This window comes from Xiphophorus maculatus, chromosome 7 (assembly GCF_002775205.1).
Source record: "Xiphophorus maculatus strain JP 163 A chromosome 7, X_maculatus-5.0-male, whole genome shotgun sequence".
NCBI classification, from domain to species: domain Eukaryota; kingdom Metazoa; phylum Chordata; class Actinopteri; order Cyprinodontiformes; family Poeciliidae; genus Xiphophorus; species Xiphophorus maculatus.
In genome coordinates, this window is record NC_036449.1 from 23,376,189 (window position 1) to 23,397,572 (window position 21,384).

The 21,384-nt window shown below is 34.8% G+C and overlaps 1 protein-coding gene across 12 annotated transcripts in view; it reads left to right on the plus strand.

Annotated features, from left to right (window-relative positions):
* stxbp5l (syntaxin binding protein 5 like) overlaps positions 1-21,384 on the plus strand; it is a 144,851-nt gene that overhangs the window by 70,799 nt on the left and 52,668 nt on the right. For all 12 annotated transcript variants that reach the window (XM_023337433.1, XM_023337435.1, XM_023337434.1 and 9 more), the window contains exons 5-8: positions 2,909-3,043; positions 11,013-11,076; positions 17,961-18,044; positions 19,483-19,606. In XM_023337433.1, coding sequence (XP_023193201.1) covers positions 2,909-3,043; positions 11,013-11,076; positions 17,961-18,044; positions 19,483-19,606 — 407 coding nt within the window. The remainder of the gene's footprint in view (positions 1-2,908; positions 3,044-11,012; positions 11,077-17,960; positions 18,045-19,482; positions 19,607-21,384) is intronic.

Genomic DNA, 21,384 nt, shown 5'->3' on the forward strand with positions numbered 1-21,384 from the left:
TTTCAGTTTTCTTCAAGATAGCACCAATTTGTTTTTTACTAAAAATTAACAAAATTTTAAAAGTTGTTGGAAGACATATATCATCACATCTCTCCCACAATACTTTACAATGACCAACTGCCACTTTTTCACGTTTCAAGTGTTTGTTAATGAAACCTTCAGCCTTTAGTCTATTTTCTGGTATACCAGTGTATTAGAACTCACTACAGGAAAACAGACCATTATGTAATACTAAATATATTCAAAATTCAGGTTTGATTTCTCAGAAATTTTGTGTATATGTCTATGTTAGTACAATAAAACATTTAAGAGGTGTTACAAAGTGAGGACAACATTGTAGGAGAGTTAATGTTCTATGTGGTTAACTATAGGTTGTAGTGAACAGTGCCAACAAGGCCTCTCTTGAACCCACAGACAAGGTGAGAACCATAGAAATATTATTAATATGAATATTTTCCCATTCCAAGGTAACTCCTGTTTATTTGTCACTTTAGAAACAGTAAAGTTTAAAAGTCTTGATACTTTTGGAAGTGTTCCCTCTGGCTTGTTTTTATGTAACAGGATTACTCAAAATAATTCAAGAACACCATGAAAAATCTTTTTAAAGTAAATGTGAAATTTGTATTTTCTAGAAGGCATAAGATTGTGTAATCCTCTGTTTTGTAAAAGTAAATTCTGCTCCCTCCTGCCAGTTCTGATATTGTCATCACCTTAAGCTCCTAAAATCCTTATTGAATTGTCTGCCATCTCATTTGTCTTCTATCAAATAATCTGACTGCTCTCAGGGTGAGTGGATGTTGTGCTGAAGCCCAATGAGCATCCCCCCCCTTTCTGCTTCCACACACACACTCCGCCCCTACACTTCTGTAAAGTAATCAGCATAGACATGTATAATGGTCTCCTGATCTTTTTTATATGGTGAAGATGATACTACTCATTGGTAGAATAACTGTTTTAGAATCTCTATTTAATAATGTTCTGCTAAACATAGTAATCAAAAATATAGGCAACAAAGGCCTGTGTCTGAGTTTTTATGATCCCAGTAGAATGTATATGGAAGTCATGAAGCAAAACCCATTACTCTAGGTTTCCAAAATATAATAGACCACTGGGATCCATTATAACTGACTGAGGGCAATTATATTGTAAGATACACACAGAACTTTATCTATAACAGACTGTGCCTTGCAACAGTATTCATACTTTTTGAACGTTTTTCATTTTGTAACCACAAAGGCCAATGTTTTACTTGTTCATGGTGCGATGAGTACTTTGCAATGTCAAAGTAAACATGGGGAGGAAAGTTATGGCCTTTGTAAAATCCTAGATTTCCAGACTCCATCCTCATGGTGAAACATGTTGACAGCATTATGTTGTTGGAATATTGATGCTTCTTTTCAATAGGGACAGATAAGCTGGTGAGAGCCAAAGGGAAGATGAGAGAAGAAAGATAACCTGTTGGAGGCTGAGAAATACTTAAAGCCGGGTGATGGTTCACATTACAGAAGGACAATTACTACACCCATTTAGCCGTAGCTACAGTAGTGATTGTTTTAAGAGCTAAATCCATTGAAATTGTCAAATATTTGTGAAAAGTCTATTTCTTTTTAAATCTAAAACTAAACTCTTTGAGAAAATTACTTGTGGAGCAGTTGGTATCTCAGAAATGAAGAGTAACACAATTTTAACAAATACATGTAGAGAGGTGCATGTAAAATATAAATGTTGAAAGACTGTACTACTTTTATGGCATAAGAAGTCCTCAGTGGGAGTGACAACATATATATCAAGAAAAGCAACAGCTTGTAATGAAACCTGTATTCTAAATAAAACCTTGATACAGAATGACTCATGGTTTGGCTTGTGGAAATGAGTCATAATAAGATGTGTTTGAATGATATAGGTAAATTTAAAGTTAAGTTTAACTTTCTTTCATTCAGTAGTTGTTTCTTTGATTAAATGGGCCTAAAGGTTTTGTAACTTTTTTCTTTTGTTTTTTTCCTTTGATCAAGCTTGTAGCTTTGAGCTCCAGAATTGTGCATCCTTGACTGAAATCAGGAAATTTGAGTGGGAAAAAAAGCCAGCACAATGTCACTGAAAAGGCAGGTGAAAGATACCGCTTAATGATGTTCAGCTGGAAATGTCAAACTCTGGCATCAGTGTAGCATACACCAGGACTAAAGTAGTGAATTGAGAAGTCTTCAGCTCAAGTTTGAGTTTATTTGGTACAGATCAGCTAACATGTTGTACAGACAAAATACATTTTAAAATCACAAGAAATACCTTGATTGCCTTAATGGTCCACATACTGGCTCCCTTCTATTTCATTTCAATTACAGGAACTGTTGCTTAGCTTTGGTTTGTCCTCTTCATAGCCAATTTTGTGGCTGTTTCATATTGTTTCAGATGTTTCCTGCAGAAGAAGCATTATTTAATGTGTGACCAGTCTATGCTTTTTGCATTTGTACTTTCACAGAATTCAACAACAGTTCTTTCCCAGATGGTCTTTGTAGAAAATGTGCTCAATCACTTCTTTTAAACAGATTTTTAATTGCATGATTGATTTTTTTTTATGGTTTCAAAAATTGTTTCATCTACTTTGAAAATAATGAAAATTCAGATTTTAATTTATTCATGGTTCATTCAATTAAGATTTTTTGTTTGTTTTTCATTCCCTACCACATGATAATAATTTCACTTCAAATGCAGATTTGTTTCATTCAGTCTATATTTGAAAGGAAATGGGTTAAAATAGCTTTTTTGTGAGAGCTTAAAGATATAATTACAATGAAGACCAATAAAGCTGGACCAGTAAAAACTACTGTAAGTCATGTTATTGTCTTTCAGACTTTTACCCTTCTGTCTTATATTCTCATACTTGGTCAATTTCCCACCCTTTGTTCTCCAGGATCACCTTTTGCCACCTGCCCTTTCAGAGTAAATGGCTGTACGTGGGGACGGAGCGTGGAAACACACACATCGTCAACATTGAGTCTTTTATTTTGTCTGGATATGTTATCATGTGGAACAAGGCCATAGAACTGTAAGTATCTAGCATTTCAAACACCACAGTTTACAGTGATCATTGTTATTATGATGTCAGTAGAGATTTTTTAATTGTTAGGATAATGATACTTGTGGAGCTGCAGACAGCAATTGTTAAGGTGGTTTGTTGGTTGCTAAGTATTAATTGTAAATGACAATATTTTTGCTTTTGGCTTTAAAGAAAAACACAAGCAGCCATTCAAGACCTTTAAATTTAGCTCATTTGTTGCTGAGCATCTTGTGACATAAAATTACTTTTTAAAATTAGGAGCTGTTACTGGTGACTGCATACTGGGCAGATACGTGACCACTCTGTATTTTTTGTTATAAAATTTGTTACAGGGTTATGAAAGTAATTATTAAAAATAGCACTTATAATATTAGCCTTTTTCTCTAACTCATCTCACTTTACATATCTCAAACACCCACAGAATAAGTATGCCATGAATATACAAACCACCATAAAGTGCACTGATTATTAAGTATATTTTTCTTAAAATAATATTTAGTAATCTTGGGAGTCATCGTTACTTAAAATGCAAGGATTTACTCTTCTGACATTTACTTTTGTTTGTGTATGGCGGGTTGTGCAGACTGGCAGCCTACAAACAGGAAGCTGCAGATTGACAACTAAAAGCACAAGAAAACAACTGGTGCTCAGTTGCATTGTACGCCCATTTTTCTCTTGGCTTCACCCACCTATATGCCACTCTTCTGGTGTAACCCTGACAAGTCACCCTGCTGCAGTGTCAGTCATAAGTCTTTTTCCAAACCATGTTGTACATCAGCCCAAACTAAAGTGAGCAGTTTTAACACTGATGTGTTTGTGTGGGAGGCAAGGCTGCCAATCAGTTTGTTGGGCTGGGGTGTTAGACGGCAAGTGTTGTTAATCTGTTCTGTTGTGGATCTCTAATGGAAGAAACAAAGCAAAAATAATATATTTTCAAACAGTACAAGTCTTGTTTGTTGTGGATGTCCCAATCAGGATTTTCTATCCCTGGCCATAATTAAGTCGAGTCAAGTTTATTTGTACAGCACAATACATTTTACTTTTAATTCACATATATGTATTAAAAAACCTTGAACCATTATCTTTCTGCTTTTTGATTATGCATAACTTTGCATTATTTAAAAAAAAAAATCAGTTAAAATACGTATATGGTTGTAATATGACATGTGAAAAAGTTCAAGGTGTGCCATTACTTATTTTTGTAAGACTGTATTGCACTAAAAATACCTTTAAACCACCAGCTATCGAAATACTCAGTAAGGCTTTGTTCAATTGTGGGCATGCAAACATATTTAGCAATTATGGATATGTTAACAATAAATAAAACCCCAAGGTTTTTAAAGAACAACAGATTTGACAATGTCACTAGTTTGTTTATTCTTCCTCATGAGGCAGCAGGGCATTCATCCACCTCAGTGGAAGCATCCTTTTCTCTTTATTAAACATAAACTAATCTATTCTATATTTTACATTTCTCCGTATTCTGTCCCTTTCTAAGCTAGGGTTCATGAGAAGTATAACCAGAAGATAATCATTCTTCTCCTATCAGTATACAGAGGGACTTGGGAAATTCATTGTTTGTAATGAAACGCTTTCCACAGAACATGAATAAGGATGAGCCAGGGCTTTGTGCTTTTTCAACTGTGGATCATTTAGTGAGCAGGAGAGAAATTGTTCAGATTTTTCAAATAACCGTGAGTAACATGCACATGTTACTCGCACTTTTGTGTGTCTGTGCGCTCTGAGTGTTTGTTTGTGTAACACCCGTTCACAGATGGATTAATTTAATTCAGACCGAAGTGTGCACTCTTGAAAAGAGTCTGTTATAGCAACAATTCAACAGGGACTGCTGCGCCAAAATGGGAGGACCTGGCTCTCATTGAAATTCAAATAGCTTTGCAACATATTTAATGCCCAATTTCATCTTCAGGAAATTCGTTCCAAAATGAGATGTAAAAAATGAGATGTAAGGAGGAATGGGAGAACACAGCAGCTCACTCGGCTACATGTTATAGATCCTAATAATAAGTGGAATTGTGTTTACGCCTTGCATTGTGTAATCAACACTGGCATGTCTAGCTTTGTGCTGCAAAGATAGTGAAAACAAACAATAGGCTTTCAGCAACTTCGTGAATAAACAGAAAGAAAGTGGTCATGCCACATAAAATACAATTCATGTCAGGCTTAGGGTATAGAAAGTTTATTGTCTTGACTGGGTTTTTAAAGGTCATCAATCACAAGTTTAACCATTGCCTTAAATGAATATACAAAAATTGTGATTATATCTGAACAGTGTAGTAGTTACACTTTCCTGAGATCAAACTTTTTTAATATGTTTTCAGGCGAGGAGACTTAAGGTAACATATTGTGTAAAGGAACTTAAACAAGATAATAATGTGATCATGATTTCTTAATGGAATAAGTACACATGTTCTGACATAATTAGCAGAAATATAAATGATTGAGAGCAGCTTTGTTCTTAATTTATCCATGGTAAAATACAACATTAGTACATAAAAAGAGATTCCGGAAAGAAAAGACCCTAATGCAAATATTGCAAGCTTCAAATAAAGGGCTAAATGATGTGTGGTTATGCTCTCCAACAATATATAACCTTTTTTAACATATTTTGTTTATAATAATGTATAAACAAAATATATGAACATGTACTGTAGTTCATGTTGTTACTTTTATCTGAAAATGTTTAGATGCTACCTCTGAAAGTGTCATATGACAAGGTTGTTTCAAAGTTGTTTGTCCTCTGTGTCTGTTGTGCCCCGTCATGGACTGGTGACCTGTCCAGGGCGTACTACTGGGTCATTTTTTTTCCACCTCCAGCATTACTGTGCTCCATTTAAGTACATTTCTTTGTCAATCATTTCTTATGAAAAAGTATGATGTCTGTAATTTTTTTCTGTGATGTTTTGAGTGGTGTTCAATGGTTATTATTCTACCACAACTTCCTGCACAGTGACTGTCTAACACTACTCTTTTTACAAAATCCCTCTCAATCTAAATAAATCAAAACATCTACAACCATCAAACAGATTTTTCCTCTAAAATAAATAATCTATTTTTAGCCGTTTCATGCATCTAAATCTGAATGCTTTAGATATATGTCACATGCTTGGGCAACCTGAAGCAAAGCCTTCTCACGTGGGATATAAAATAAATATATGTGGTAGTGTGAATGTATTGTGTTCTTGACATGTCTGCATCCGACTATTTCCTGCCCAGTCTGGCTCCCTTTCAGCTGTCATTGTGATTATTTACCCTCATGTATCCATGATTGGTTGCCATGGTTTCAGTGGACCTGGTGGAGATAAACATGTCCTTGCATGACATTTGTTTGAAAATAATTGAATACTTACAATATCTATTTAAATACAGTCCTTTCCCCTCACTTTCCAGCATGTGCCGGAGCATGCTTTATTTCCATTTTTTGATTCCCAAGGCCACAAAAGACTGCATTGTTTAACAGTTGCTGGTTTCTTTGGCAACACCATTGCTCAACAGACACTGGGACACCAGCAGCGTTCTTAAAAGCTTTTAGGAGGACTGATATGGTAATCTGTTCATTAGACAAAGCCATCTGGACAAATTTAGTTGTTACACAATACATTTCCAGAAATTAAATCAAAATTTTAAATTTGTATGTTAATTTATTCTATTTAAGGCTTCTGGCTAAACAGTATGACGAGTCCAGAAGGCTGGCTGGTTAAACAAGGTGTCAAAAAGTATACATGGACATTTCTGTGGTTTAGAATCAGTTAGTAAGTCAGTCAGTAAATTATTTTAAATTTATTTGAGGAGAACATTTTATTCAAATGAGTGTAAGACATGAGTTTTGCATGAATTATAAAGATACTGACATCCTATTCACACAAATGGAATCACCAAATTAAGTACATTTGAAACAAAAATCATAAAAGTAAAATATTAGACAGGTTGTGACAACACAATAAAACGAAACATGGAAATGTGAAAACAAAAACATTAAAAAGACCAAACAAAATGTGAAATAACCATTAAATTACAAAATAGATTATAATATAAAACTTGTAAAAGCTGATAAATAATAAATTATAGCACAGAATACTCAATTAAAAAGTAACTAATATTAGTTACGTTTTTAATAACTTTAATATGTACATATTAAAGTTAATCTATAATACAGTAGCTTCATTAGCTATATATATATTATATTTAACTTGGGGAATTTAGAGATAATTTTGGGTGCATGGAGGAAATATTGCGGCCTTAGATTCTCTCTACTTCTGAAAACAAATTCACAAAACAACGAAATTGCAAATTAATGTTGGAGCTTAGCAATACTGTCTCATGCTAAAATTAAATGCGTGTTGACAACCAAAGCCACTATGTAACATTTAATTGTTTTCATTAATTTATGTGATAAACTTTAGCTGGGAAAAGAAGCAAAATCCTTCCTGTGTATGTTGTTGAGAATAAATAATTTGTGTTTTCCTTCTATCTCTGTTAGCTAGTTGCTAAGCTAAACCTAAAGGAAATGATATATTAGAAAATGCAAATGAGAGCTAGGGGTAAGGGATGACAAACTATGGAACGTCCTCTTTGGGGTGTAGCTTAGAGACAGGCTTACAAAGGAAATAGAAAACTGTTCTGGGGTGCCATTTTGTCTGTTACCTCTTAAAGGTGGCAGGTCAGAATGGACCAGCTGTGTTTTGGTATTAATAAATGGAATTCATAGGTTCAACTCACTGACTCTTCTTTAACCTCATACATCAAGAACTCAGTATGGAGAACAGATGAGTCTCTACAATGTTGAGCTACTATCACATCATGCCCTTCAGTTTGTGTTATGATTACCCCTTCCATTGACAAAGCGCTCCACAGGGTAGCGTCAGATGAAGTAATTCCTGGAAGAAACATTTGAAGAAAAACAAGGTGAAAAATGAAAAAAAATTAATGAAAGGAAGACATTCACAGGGATGTGACTTAAAGAACAAAAAACCTGCAAAATTAATTTTTGTTATTGTTATTGTTACTCTGAAATTGCCAACCTGAACAACTCCTGAAATCTGTGTTTTGCCTGGGACAGTTAGTGGACCTTGAACTGCTTAAGTTATATATGTAAGACAAACAAAAACACTTGTTCACTTATTCTTCAAATGGTCCCAATGCCAGCAAACTCTGCAAGTCAGCAGAGAGTTTACCTTTTACAAAGATGTTTGTTTCGTTCCTGTATGACAGACACTTGCTCAGTTAGAAAACTGAAGAGTAGCAAAAATATCTCAAAGTCATAAAGCATGTCTACTGTCTCTGTCTACTCTATCAGATGACGTGGGCCAGTATGCTTTGACTTAGAAGTGTTTCTCATAGTCAGTTATTTGCTTGTATCACTTACAGTAATTAGTTTGAATGCTGACCACAACAATTAGCAAATCCCATTGGTTTTCTCACTTACAGCTGCACAATGGCTGAGGCAGAAGTGACAGTATGAATGCACTAAGGGAGATGAACAAGGGTAGGTGTGATGGATACTAAATGGAAGCAGGTGTGGGGGTAAACATGCAGAGCAATGAAAACAGAGCCAGAAACAAAGTAAACAAAGTTACTTCTCAAAGGAACTAAACTATGAAGACTATTTCAGGTCCTCTAGATTAAGAAAATTCCCCTTAAATGTTTACATTTAAAACTCTATGATCACATCAGGATTCACACACACCTACATGATTAAAGACTCTTGTCTATTAGAGCCAAGTCAACATGTTTTTAAAGAAATTCTGAACCTTTTAGCCTGCTGTCTAGCCTCTTAATACAGTTATATTCAGCAATTATATTCATAAATGTAATCTTTTCTTTTTTTTTTTTAATCTTTTGAGTTATTATCTGCTGCTTTACTTTTGTACAGATTTCAAAGCTTGGCCTTGGCAGTTGTCAGAAAAAAACGTCATCACAAAGTCACTAATTTCTTGGCAACCCACCTGAAATTCTCATATCCGTCTCTTCAGTGTGAAGGCTTTCAGTATCCAAAGAATACAGCCTTCTGTACACAAAAGCAAGCATTAGTCCTGAGTCATGGTCATGGAAAATCCAATAAGTACAGAGAACATTTTTCCTCTGCTTCAATGTTTTTCATAAATAAACTCTAAGATAACTTTGTATCATCAGTTGACCCTACCGCATGTCTATCTGTGAGCAGGTAGTTAGGTAAGTGTTTTAGTTAGTCTTTATGAAAATGCGTAGATCAATATATAGTAAGTATTTCAATTTATGTGTTTTTGTTGGGGAGCATCTGTATAATGGGATCATTAGCAAATACTTAATTTAATTTAAGCTCAGTATTTTTTTCTCTTAAGGCCTGGGAGGTTTGTCAGAGATTGTTGAACAACAATATGAAGACTAAATAACTGATAGAACTGAGATAAAGTTGTGGAGAAAGCAGAACAAATCCATAGAGCTGTTCTATCTATCATCAGAAAGATTGAATAGGTCTATGGTAATAGATAGTCATTCACCTACACTGATTAGTATTAATCAAAGAAGAAGCCAAATGGTCGGTTACTCTGAAGGAGTCGCACCTGTTTCAATAGACTGGCTAGATTTGTTGACAGGTAAACCAAGTATTAGCCTTGCATTTTAAAGATCTCACCTATATGTAAAATTCATAAGCAAAAATCCGTTGTTGAAAGGCTATAAAAAGACCCAGTTGCAGCTTTCCACAAGCAATGAAGGGCTCATGAAAAACATGTGAAAAGGTTCTCTGCTCAGAAAAGACTAAAACAGACCTTCATCTAACATGTACAGCTCTTTGTCTGGTGGAAAACCAACATTTTAGCCTACCCTGAACATGCCATCTGCACTGTGAAACATGGTGGTGTCAGCGCTGTATTATAAGTTTGCTTTTTTAGCAGGGACGGACAAGCTGCTCAGAATAGATGGGGATTTGTATGGAGCTAAACAAAGAAAAATCTTGGGAGAAAACCTGTTAGAGGCTGCACAAAAGAGACTTAACTGGGGTGAGGTTCAGCTACCAGCAGGACAGTAATATGCCATGCCATGCAGCTAAAGTCGTGACATTGTTTCTTTCCTGATTCTCTCCAAAATCTTCTGAGAGATTTTGCAGATTAGCTCTAGCTTTTTATACATACAGGTAACTCTTTGCTGCTCAAGAGGGCGGAATATACATGCAACAATCCATTTTCTCTGAGTTTTTTTGTTGTAAAATATCGACTATCCTTCCACTTTACAACTACTTCCTTGTTAATGTTGGTCATTCACATTAGATCTCAATAAAATACTCTAATTTATCTGATTGTAATGTAACAATATGGGAAAAAGCCAAAGGTCTCCTTATACACTTGCAAGGCAATGTAAGTTCAGTTAATTATGCAAAGTGCCCTAATTTAGATCAATGTATAGAACAGTACAATTATTATTAGGTTATATATACCAAAACTTGGTGCATCCTTTTTGTATTTCAGACATTATAATGGGAACCAGAACATAGGTGTAAATGGTTCTTAGATTGCATTTCATTGTGCAGCTTTCATTGGCACGTAATAAAAAGAAATGCACTCCGGAAAGCACATTACATGTGTTATTGCACAAAAGGGTAATTTACTAAATGTAGCTGTCGGCTGGATTTTTATTACAAGAAAATTATAGTTATAACACACCACCTTTTAAAGTGCATATGTGCTGCCCTCGCTGCTTTTTATTTTTACTCGGTGCTCTCTAAATATCAGTAATTGTTCTTTTGTTTTTTTTCAGAGAATGCCTATAAATGTCACAGCTTTTAGCAGCAATAGTTTTACCTAATTTCTAGCAACGACTTGTACTCTGGCTTGTATAGGTAAAAGGAAAAATGCAAACATAATTCCTTGACTGTAGGGGGGGAAAAAATTCCTGTAATGTTGTTTTGCAGCACTACAGGATATTTCTGTTTCATACGTCATCTTTCTTCTCATCTTAGGTCAACTAAAACTCACCCAGGTCCTGTAGTTCATCTGAGTGACAGCCCAAAGGACGAAGGCAAGGTGAGTAGGTGGACTCGAGCAAATCTTGGCAACATCTCCTGGTTTCTTTTACTCAAACTCTTGGTGGCTCCTTCCTTCTCCCACTGCTACACTCTTTGTTAAACTTCTCTTAGCCCCACATCCCCTGGCATGCCTTTTATTTCGACTTTTGAGTTTGCTGTCTTCTTGCTGTCCTCTTGTTTCATGAATTATGCTCACAGAAGTGCAAAGAATGTGACTCTACCTGTTTGAGCAGATTTGTATTTCAATCCTAATTAAGGACGACTCCAGAGTGTCATGCAGAGTAGTTTTTACAGAAAGTTTTCAGCATATTAATTTCCACAATAAACTTAGGACAATTCGGATATAGGCAGACTTAACGAGGTGTTTCTGCATTCAGAAAATGTATCCACACTACAATAACACTGCAGTTAAATCTCTCTCTCTATATATACACACATATATAGATATAGTCATGCTGTTTGACCCGATTCACCAGATGGTTAGTCACTGAGAACCATCTGGACAGATTATGCTGTGAACTGCTTAGAAAAGAGCTGGCACGTCCAAGAAAACACTGGGCAGGTGATTGGATGTAGAGAGAAATCATGTTTTCTACCAAGAAAATCAGCCTGCCTGTTCTTTCCTCCTCAGATCAAGTTGCATAGATGTGATTTATCTGACACTCACCTCTGTAGGGCCGGGCATCTGAGCTGGACTCTAAGGAATTTGATTTTTATAATAAATATCCAATTTAGTTTGTATATAAAATTTAAATATATTATTTATTGTGCTGTATCTGATTGCTTTATTTTTTTTTCATTGTGAATGATAGTGTGAGCTTCTTATTTACTCCATAACTGTACAATAGGTGTGTTGGTTAAAAATTTTGCCCAGATGCAATCTTTCATTAAAATCCTACAATCAAAACGAATTCTTAAAGATAAATTCTGAATTCTTAATTTGGTCAAGTATTGTGATCAGAAATATATTTTTAAATTTCACATAGGTGCTTCTTAATTATTCATAGTTCAATGGGAAATTATGTGTTAAAATAAAAAAGTTTTTCAGTATCAGTGGATTTGCTCAATAACTTAAGGCATAAATATGTGACTTGATCTAAATCCTTTAATTTACAGTAGAAAATTAACAGCTATTTCTACTTTTTCCTATTTTTCTTCATTGCATCAGATAGCAACAGAAGTCATTTATGGTTTCCTCTCCAGTAGAATTGGTCTATCATGTATTTATTTAGCAGTAAATATTCTTATTCTTCTATTTTATATAAAAATAAAATTTCTGTCTCTTTATGGTTCACAATGTTTCTTTGCTCTTTTTTTTTAACAGGGCAGAATTCGCCCACCTGTTTTTGGTATGCTAAAACAGCACTTCAGATTTTACAGTGAACATCTGTTACAAAAAGTACAACTATTAAAATGAACTTCTGTTTTTATTAGTCACCTTAAAGTGAATTAATTTCTTGTGATTGAGATAGATTTACCTCTATTGGATGTCCTTAGATAATTAATTTTATTATTTGAATCGCTTCTCAAGTACATGAAACAGCTCATTCACCTGCATTCACTTACTGTTTGTATTTATCCCTATGTCAAGATTAGAATAACAATTAATATACGTCATAGACACCATTGCTACACTTGTAAAAATTAAGACCTCAATTTGTTTTAGCCACAGCAATGCTTTTCTGTTACTGACTGCAGTTGAATCCTTGTGTTTAGAAATATTTTGTCAGGTTTCAGACAGCAGACACCGGCAGTCTGAAGATGAAAGCAGACAATCATAAACACCATGAATACACTCAGATACAGTCACACCCTGCTGTCATTGGGTTCTTTATAGAAAAACTCTTGGGTTGTCGCAGGCTCATCCTGATTTATTAGTCAGGTTTATCTGATAAGTAGTTGGCTTGTCTGCTCAGGTAGACAACTGGACGTCTTCAGCTTTACAGACATGCCTCTAGCTTGCAAACTGTAGTTTTGGAACTGCTCTACCTTTATGGGAGTGATGGAATAGCATTCCTGTACAGGTGAATTCATGTTTCTTATAAGTAAGAGAAAAGTGTAGGAGCCCTCTTTCAACCACGTGAATGGCATCTCGTTAAATATCTTTAAACTATAGGCATTTTATGATAGAAATTGTAACTATTTTGAAACAAACTTCAACACTTTGGTGTACTATCATAGCAGTAACAGCCCATGTCTATTCTTGAATATAGATGTCTGAAAATGACAAGTCTGACTCAAACAAATACTTTGCTTTGTGGAGAGTAAGTTTCTTTCTGGCACGCTGATTTGATTCTAATGGTTTTTTCCTATAATGAGTTTTCAGCTGATGAAATCTCCACTTAAGCAGAAAGAAAATTACTGCGTAGTCAGTTCAGTTTTTCGTCTCGCTGTAGTGTTATCCTCTTTTCAAAATGCCAGCAGCTGGCTTTGAGTTTCTATTCTGTTTTTGTTTTCCTTTTCAAATTTAAATTTTTTCTACTCACCCCTCCTGTGTAGATGGGGTATTTCCTGTGCAGTTCAGCTACAGTAATTTCCTGTGTTTGCTTAAAACAACACATTTTCCATGTTAGTCAATTGTCCTACAGCTGTCATCTGTTTGTCCTTACCTTTGCTGTGTATATATACTCACTGCACATCAGACACATTTGCTAAATCATCCACAAGCAGTTGAAAGAATTGTGTGCTTTCTTTGTCTGTCTTGTCATCGGCTTCCGTTTTACTTATTTTTCTTTATGTGTCAGTTTGCCCTTGGAAATTTGCACCCAGTTTATTTGGCTGTTTTCTAAAATATGGACTTCCCAGACATTATGAGTTCTGTCTGCCTACTTAGACTGCCATGGTGATTGTTGTGAAAATTTCTTTGAGTTTTCAGTCTGAATTACGTCAACAACCTGCCTCCAATCTCAAAGTCAAACTGATATGAACACGGTAAACAGCCATTCATCATGCTAAATTAGGTCTGCTGTCAAACATCACATACCTTTGAGAACATACTGCGCAGTATTGATTCTCTATCTGCATATTGACAGTATGTCTTCATTCTTCTTTACTTTTCGATGTTACTAATGTAAAACTTCAAGGTTGCAGGATGTTTCTAAAGGGCAGCTTTTATCCTCAACTTCACACGCCTATTTTCATATTTGAGATGTCACACTGTGTCTCTGCTCAGCAGGAGAGCCATTTCCGCATGCTGTCTGTGCTCCTCCCAGCACTACTGATCTCCTTCTCCTGTCATTTGTGATCAGACTGCATCAATCTGCTCTTATCTTTTGTATGGTGCATGCAGAATTTTGTACCCATCAGTACATGTGGAGAAGAAATTAAGAGTTGTTTCAAGTCCAAAAGGTCCTACCTTCCTTTGAAGTAGTTTTACATGTCATATATATTACAGTATAAATTTGACCATATCTGTGATAAAAAAAACTGTACAGTCCTAATCAGTGGGATTCCTTTGTTTCCATCAAAAAATAAAGAACAATTTGGTGGAGTTAACAGTGTAATGCCTCATTTCTAGGGTCAGTGCAGCTCGGTACACTATTTTACAGTCTGGCATTTCAGGGGAGCATTTCCACCACCAGTTGGATTTTCACTGGTCAGCAGGAGATCCAGTGATCTCCTGGATTTGTCTTATCATTCGTGGATAAGACAAAAGAACATTTCATCTTATCCACATAATATGTGAAAGTTTTTGGAAACATTTTGTCTTATCCACCAAATGTCTGAAGGTTTTTTTTACCTTTTCCATCATTTTATCCCAAATAAAACCATTTTGATCTTTAATAAATTTTTCCTAGAGGTTTGGAGATGCTGAATTCAGAACCAGAACCTTTTGGGTTCTCAGAATAACAAAAAAAAATTCTGAATCTCTCCCTTTTTCATCCCAGAAACACTAGGCATTTGGGATTAGGATAAATGCCCAGCAAGCTAGCATGTCTCATGCTTGTCACAAGCAGTGACATTTTTCTGTTCCCCAATCAATGGACTGTGTTGCGTAATGCCAGTACCTTAACCTTAACTGTACCACTGTTCTATGGACTTACGACTAAAGGGAGCACAGGAATGGTGCATTGTGGGTCGGCATATTATTTTGTCGAAACAAACAAAATAACATACCGACCTGCACTGACACGTGCTACACCGCTCATAAGAAAGGGGGCATAAGATCAACCTTCAAAGCTGTAAAGTGGGTGTTCAACAAGTAAACCTTTTAGAATCGCTGCTCTCCAGTATACCTTATTAATACATTACTTGAAAGTTTTAAAGATGATTAGTAAGATTTGCATGCAGATGATGCTATGATATATCTAAATGTGAGACTCTACAGTGGTCTGCAGCAGTCTTGAACAAGCAAATGGCTGAAGTCTTACAGGGAACCATTTTGTGTCTAAGTTGCACCTGAAGTGTTGTTTTATAAATTTGACAATTTTGTGTCTTTCTTTTAAGTTGTACTTTATTGCTAGTTTTAAATAAAGGTATTTATACAGGTAGTTTTAAAAGTTAACATTTTAAAAGTATAACCATGGACTGTCTCTAATTAACATTTGACCAGAGGCCTTAATGTTTTATGTTCTATCTTTATTTAGAAAAATCTACTCTGACTCCAGAATAGTTCAGAAACTTCAAGGTCTTTGGAATTAAAGTTAAATCAGCCTCCCTATAAACGTAATGTCTCATATTTAAAAGATGCTTCATAGAACATTTCAAAGGTGGCAAATATTGAAAAGTCTTTGAATGAATTTCAGTAATCTGGTATCACAATGTAAACGATTAGTGTATCTCAATCCTTCTTATCAACATACAATCTGAAAATGTGAAACCTACATCAATTAAACATCAAATTAAAGTAATACTACTTTATATTTCAATTGCATGAAAGCAGTTATAAACTTCTTGAGGCTTAGGTCAATCAATTTCTTTCAAACATTTAAAGTGAGTAGTTTTATCCAGTCTCATCCAGTCATTTAAAACAATTCTCTAAAATAAAAAGAACTTTAATTTATAAGTTATACTTTCATTTTTTTTATGCTTTTTAATTTTTAGTTCTTCACATGGTTGAAGAACTTTTAATTAGTAATTAATAACTTCCTGTTTTTATGGTGTTTAAATATAGCACAATACAGAGATCCAGTACTTTTAGCCTTTCTCTAAAGGAGAAAGACAAGAGAGTATGCTATTAAAGTAAGGCACAAGTGTATCAATATTAATAAGCAAGATAATGCCATAAGAGTCTGTCTACTGGCTTAAACTTTCCCATTTCATGGCACAACTGGAACTGTATTATGAGTAATAAAACAAAAAATTTGATAATATCTGAGCAATTAGAGCAAAACCGTTTTGACCTTTACATTTTTTTTGTTACTTCAATGTTGAGTTTCTATAATTGGACTCCGACATTTGTAAAGATTTAGTACTACATTCATGCAATTCCCTCTCTTTGTAGAACATTAAACTCAGAGGCTACTTTTAATCTAAAACTGAATATATTGTAAAAGAGGCTTTTATGTAAAATTTTTGAACAGAACTGAAATTGGGGTTGCGCTCATGTTTTTAAAATGCATAAATAAGCTAAAATAGTTCTCTAATATTTAAACAGCCAAGATGTTTCCATTATCCTGTCATTTTGATTGTAAAGGTGTCCTTTTAAGTTTTAAACATTTATATCTCCACAGTTGACAAATATGTAATAAAGGACTGAAAGAAAGAAGCTGAGAACAAAGCAGCTGAAAATGTGGGAGAAAGTTGTGAAGAGTGATGGCCATAGGTGGATGTTCAAACTTGAACTTGGGCATCAGTGCATAGCTCAATGGCCACCCAAGAATGAAGAAGGAATAGAGAAGTTTCTAGCTCAAATGTGAGCTCATCAAACCAAGATTTAAATGGTTATTTCTGCAATAAGTAGGAGAACAACATCAGTAGGAATTCTGAGTGAGGACAGTAGCCTGGAGACTAACCAGGAAATTAAAAGCATGCTTTGCCTACTTGTTTTTTAATTCGTGAGATCAATTTGAATTCACAAAGGACACCTTAATTCAGCATTCAGACAGCATTCTGCTCTGGTTCTAAATACAATTTCTCTGATTTGCACTATTAACGATGCGTTTTCTCTGAACAAGTGTGTCAACAGAATACTTACATCAACAAGCCATTCAGTGGTTGCTGAAAATATGCTAACAATTAATGGAAGCTGCTAAAAGTCTCATTTTTATATGTATTTTTTTTATGTTTTCTTGGCTCAATTGCAATGACGTAATGTCAAAATACAACTGTCAAAAGGTAATTTAAGCAAATCAAGTGTCCTGCCACTCAGACTCTGAAGGTAGTCTACATTTAGCTTCATGTGTTGAAGAGGAAACATTTAGACACGGACATAAAACCTTCTTTCTTAATCCTATGGCACAAAGTGTTTTGAAGTGAAAACATTGTTTATGACTGGTGAGGAAATGCTCACCCTCTTCATTTTTATAAATCTTGCCTACTTTTCTTGCATAGCAGGAGTGTATAAAAGAAACTTTTGTGTTTTGTGTTACCAGTTGTATGTTTATTTGGCATATTTCTATTACTAAATTCTTTCTTGCTAATCAAAATGATCCAGTTTCCACTTTGAATAATAATTTGTTGCACTGTGGTGATTAACATATATAAATTTGATACATGGTGGTGGTAATTCATTTTTTTTAATGGCTTGTCTCCACAGTCTCTCAGTGTATCATAGCAGCTCTATTTAAAATGACTTACGTGCTTTAAACAACAGCTAAAAGGTTGATTTAGTTGTTTTGTGTGTAGTATCAAGAGTTATAGGTTTTCTAGTAAAACAAAATTAAATATGCTCTTCAAAGTGTTATGATTTTGTATTTCATTTATTGTCACTCCTCTCTGCAGTTGCTTATAGGATTTGAGGGTGGAACCATTGTGCAGTGGGACCTCCGGGCCAAGAAGGCTGACTTCAGAATCTACTATGATGAGGTTCGCTCCATTCCTTCCTTTAATACACTGATAGAAACTGCACTTATGTGACATTTTATTTCTAAAGAAATAAAAAAAAAACAATCATGAAAGTCAACTTCTGAAAAGAATGTCAGAATTGATTAACTACACTTTGTGGGTATTGTTTTCTTTAGAAGTAAAACAACTAATACCCACTTAAATTGACAATGCAACTAGTTGTATTAATTACTTAATTTGCTGAAATAAAGTGGTTTCAAAAGAAAAGTGCCTTTTCCTTTTATTGACCTTTTACTCAGAAAGACGGTACTATTGATTTAAAAAAGCCTCTAGTCATCATGTCTACTTCTTATCATTGAGTGAAACAATTTAAGCTTTTTGCCTGCAAATACTTTTAAAGTCAACAAAGTGCAGCACAATTAAGATGTCTGAGCAGCATCAAATGGTATTGTCTTCAACAAGTCCGTCAGCATCCAATTACCGTTTCTTCAAAGAGTTGTAATTGGACGGATTGGAGCCTGCAAATGCTCTGGTCATTGAAGTTGTCCTTTTAAAGCTTACACTGTCCTGAAGGATATTAGCATTTACTTTCTTTATGATGTATAATTGTCTCAACTTGTTTGCCATATTGATGTTAGTCGGAAGAGACTTTCTGGTAAAACTCAAATACTTTAATGTAAAAATGGAACAGAACTGTCATCACAATGTAACAGTATGTAATAGACATTTCAGCAAGCTGAGATTGTATTACAGATATTAAAATTATTTCAAAGGTTAAAGATATGCTAGAGGTGATACAGGTCAGCAAAAGTGGTATATGTATAATCTGCTGTCTCGTCTTCTAAAGAATGTAAAAAACAATGATTTTCAAAGAAACTGGTGTTTGTTTACAATTTAAGCTAAGCATTTAAATTGTCTTTTTGAATCAAACATAGATGTATGTTTGTATTTTCCTACCAAATTTTGCTTGAATCTTTTTTTTCATTTTTATTCTAAAGCAAGGCATCCTTACAGCCATATTTGCCCATGGTATTGTCACCTTGTGCACTTATCTTCCACTTATGCTGCCACTCTTATCTCCTCTTTCATTACGAGAGCTTTCTGTGGCTCATCGTCAATATAGCATAAAAGTTGTGTCTCACACCTACTGAGTTAAAAATGAATTTTAAAAAATTGGACAAGTCAAGAGTAAACAGCTAAATTATCCTTTGGGTGCACCCAGAACAATTTGTGAGAAGGGCAATTTCACGAATGTTGTAAGCTTTTACATAAAACATGCTGGCACTAAGTGTGATATAACAATAAATAGATAAAGCAGACTACATATATATATATATATATATATATATATATATATATATATATATATATATATATATATATATATATATATATATATATATGAAAAGAAGGACTTGATATGAAAGTAAAATATTATTTTGCTCTATGATTGGTATAGGCTATCCATTCAGTCAGTTGGCATCATGAAGGGAAGCAGTTTATGTGCAGTCACTCGGATGGCAGCCTGACACTATGGACCCTCAGAAACACTACCAAGCCATTCCAGGTCACCTTTCCTCATGGTGAGATATCCACTCATTCCACTTCTCAAATTCCAGAAAAACATGTAACTGGCCTCTTGCCTGTGTACCTTTCATTACAAAGGTGTTTATATCCCCTGACGTTTTTACCATTTCACTATGAACTGCAATGTATTTTTGAGGATTACTTGTGATAGACACAAAGCAGTGCATTATTCTGAAGTGAAAGAAAAAATGATGCATGGTTTTATAAAATCTTTACAAATAAAAACCAGAAATGTGTGATGTGCCTATTCAGAAAATTTTCACAGTTAACAACAGTACCTTTAAGAAATTACATGTTGCCAATTTGCTTCTCAGATCAACAGCTTGGTAAATTTAGTATGGCTGTAGGTGATTTAATCTCTGTATTAATATAGTTGTTGTGTGAAGCCCTGAAACATTTAGAGTTCACCTGCAAATCTACAGAGATGTGGCCATCAACTTAAACTAATAGAGTGGGCAAGGAAAGCATTAATCAGAGGAGCAGCCAAGAGGCCTATGGTATCTCTGGAGAAACTACAGAGATTCACAGCTCAGGTGGGAGAATTTGTTTACAGAGTAACTATTAGTCATATACTTAAATATCTGTTCCCTATGGAAGAGTGGCAAGAAGAATAAGCCATGTTTGGAAGGAACGCACAAAAAGTTGGGTTTGCAGTTTGGCACAAGTCATTAGAAGAACATGTCAGGCTTGTTAAAGAAGGTGCAGAGATGGAAGTGAAATCCTATTGTGAAACATGGCAGTGGCAGCAACATACTGTGAATTGCTTTTCTCCAGCAGGGATGGGGAAGCTTGTGAGAGCTGATGGGAAAATGGATGGAGCTAAATAGAGCGCAATATTGGAAGAAAGTCCATTAAAGGGCACAAAACACTTGAGATTAAGGAATAGGGTAACTTTTCAAAAGTATGTGAATGGATGGGGGCTGGTGTTGATGAGGTGCCATATTATTTTTGTTACATATTTGGAGAAAATTTTTTCTTTCCTTCTGTTTTATAATTATTTACTACTTTTTGTTAGTGTAGAAACAGAAATACAATAAAAAAAAATTGGAATACACATCAATAAATTGATTTCTCTGTGTGTTGATTTGAATAGTAACCAAATCCTATTTTCTTTTTAATGGTGTTTGTGATGAACATTTTAATAATGTGACCATATTGCGTATTCCCCCTTTAGGTCATTAGTAGTGGTCTGTGGTGGGTGTGTACCCATCTGGGCGTGGGTGTGTGTGGGTGTGTGTGTGTGTGTGTTAAGCATGTGAGTGAAAGAATGAAATTAGCCGTAAACTCACTCTAATTCAACCAGACTAATTTTTACTTGCTCAAGGAAAGAAAGAAAACTTTCAGAATCAGATCGCTGTGAAATCTTAAGCAGTGGTTCAGCTGAATGATTTCCATATTACGCTTGAAAGATTTCAAATGTATTCTCTTGCTTTAAATTTTCTCTCCTGGCTTTGTTTACTGGCGAGACATCTTGACCTTGTCAGATTTCCGTTCCCTCACCGAGAGCTGTGAAATAACAGAAAGTTGAAGCAGAAAAGAAAGATGCTTGTGAGAAGGTAAACATCAGAAGGATGTTCTAGGACCCAAGTGAAGTCTTAATTTTATTTTGTTTTATTTCATCAAAGATGATTTTAACTGTGTGCCAATCACACAGTAAAATACACTATATGAAACGCCCACCCTGACAATTTGTAACATTCTGTCAACATCCTAAGACACAGATGTTCAAGAAAGTTATGAAATTAAAGCAACTTTGTTCATCACCAATTGCCTA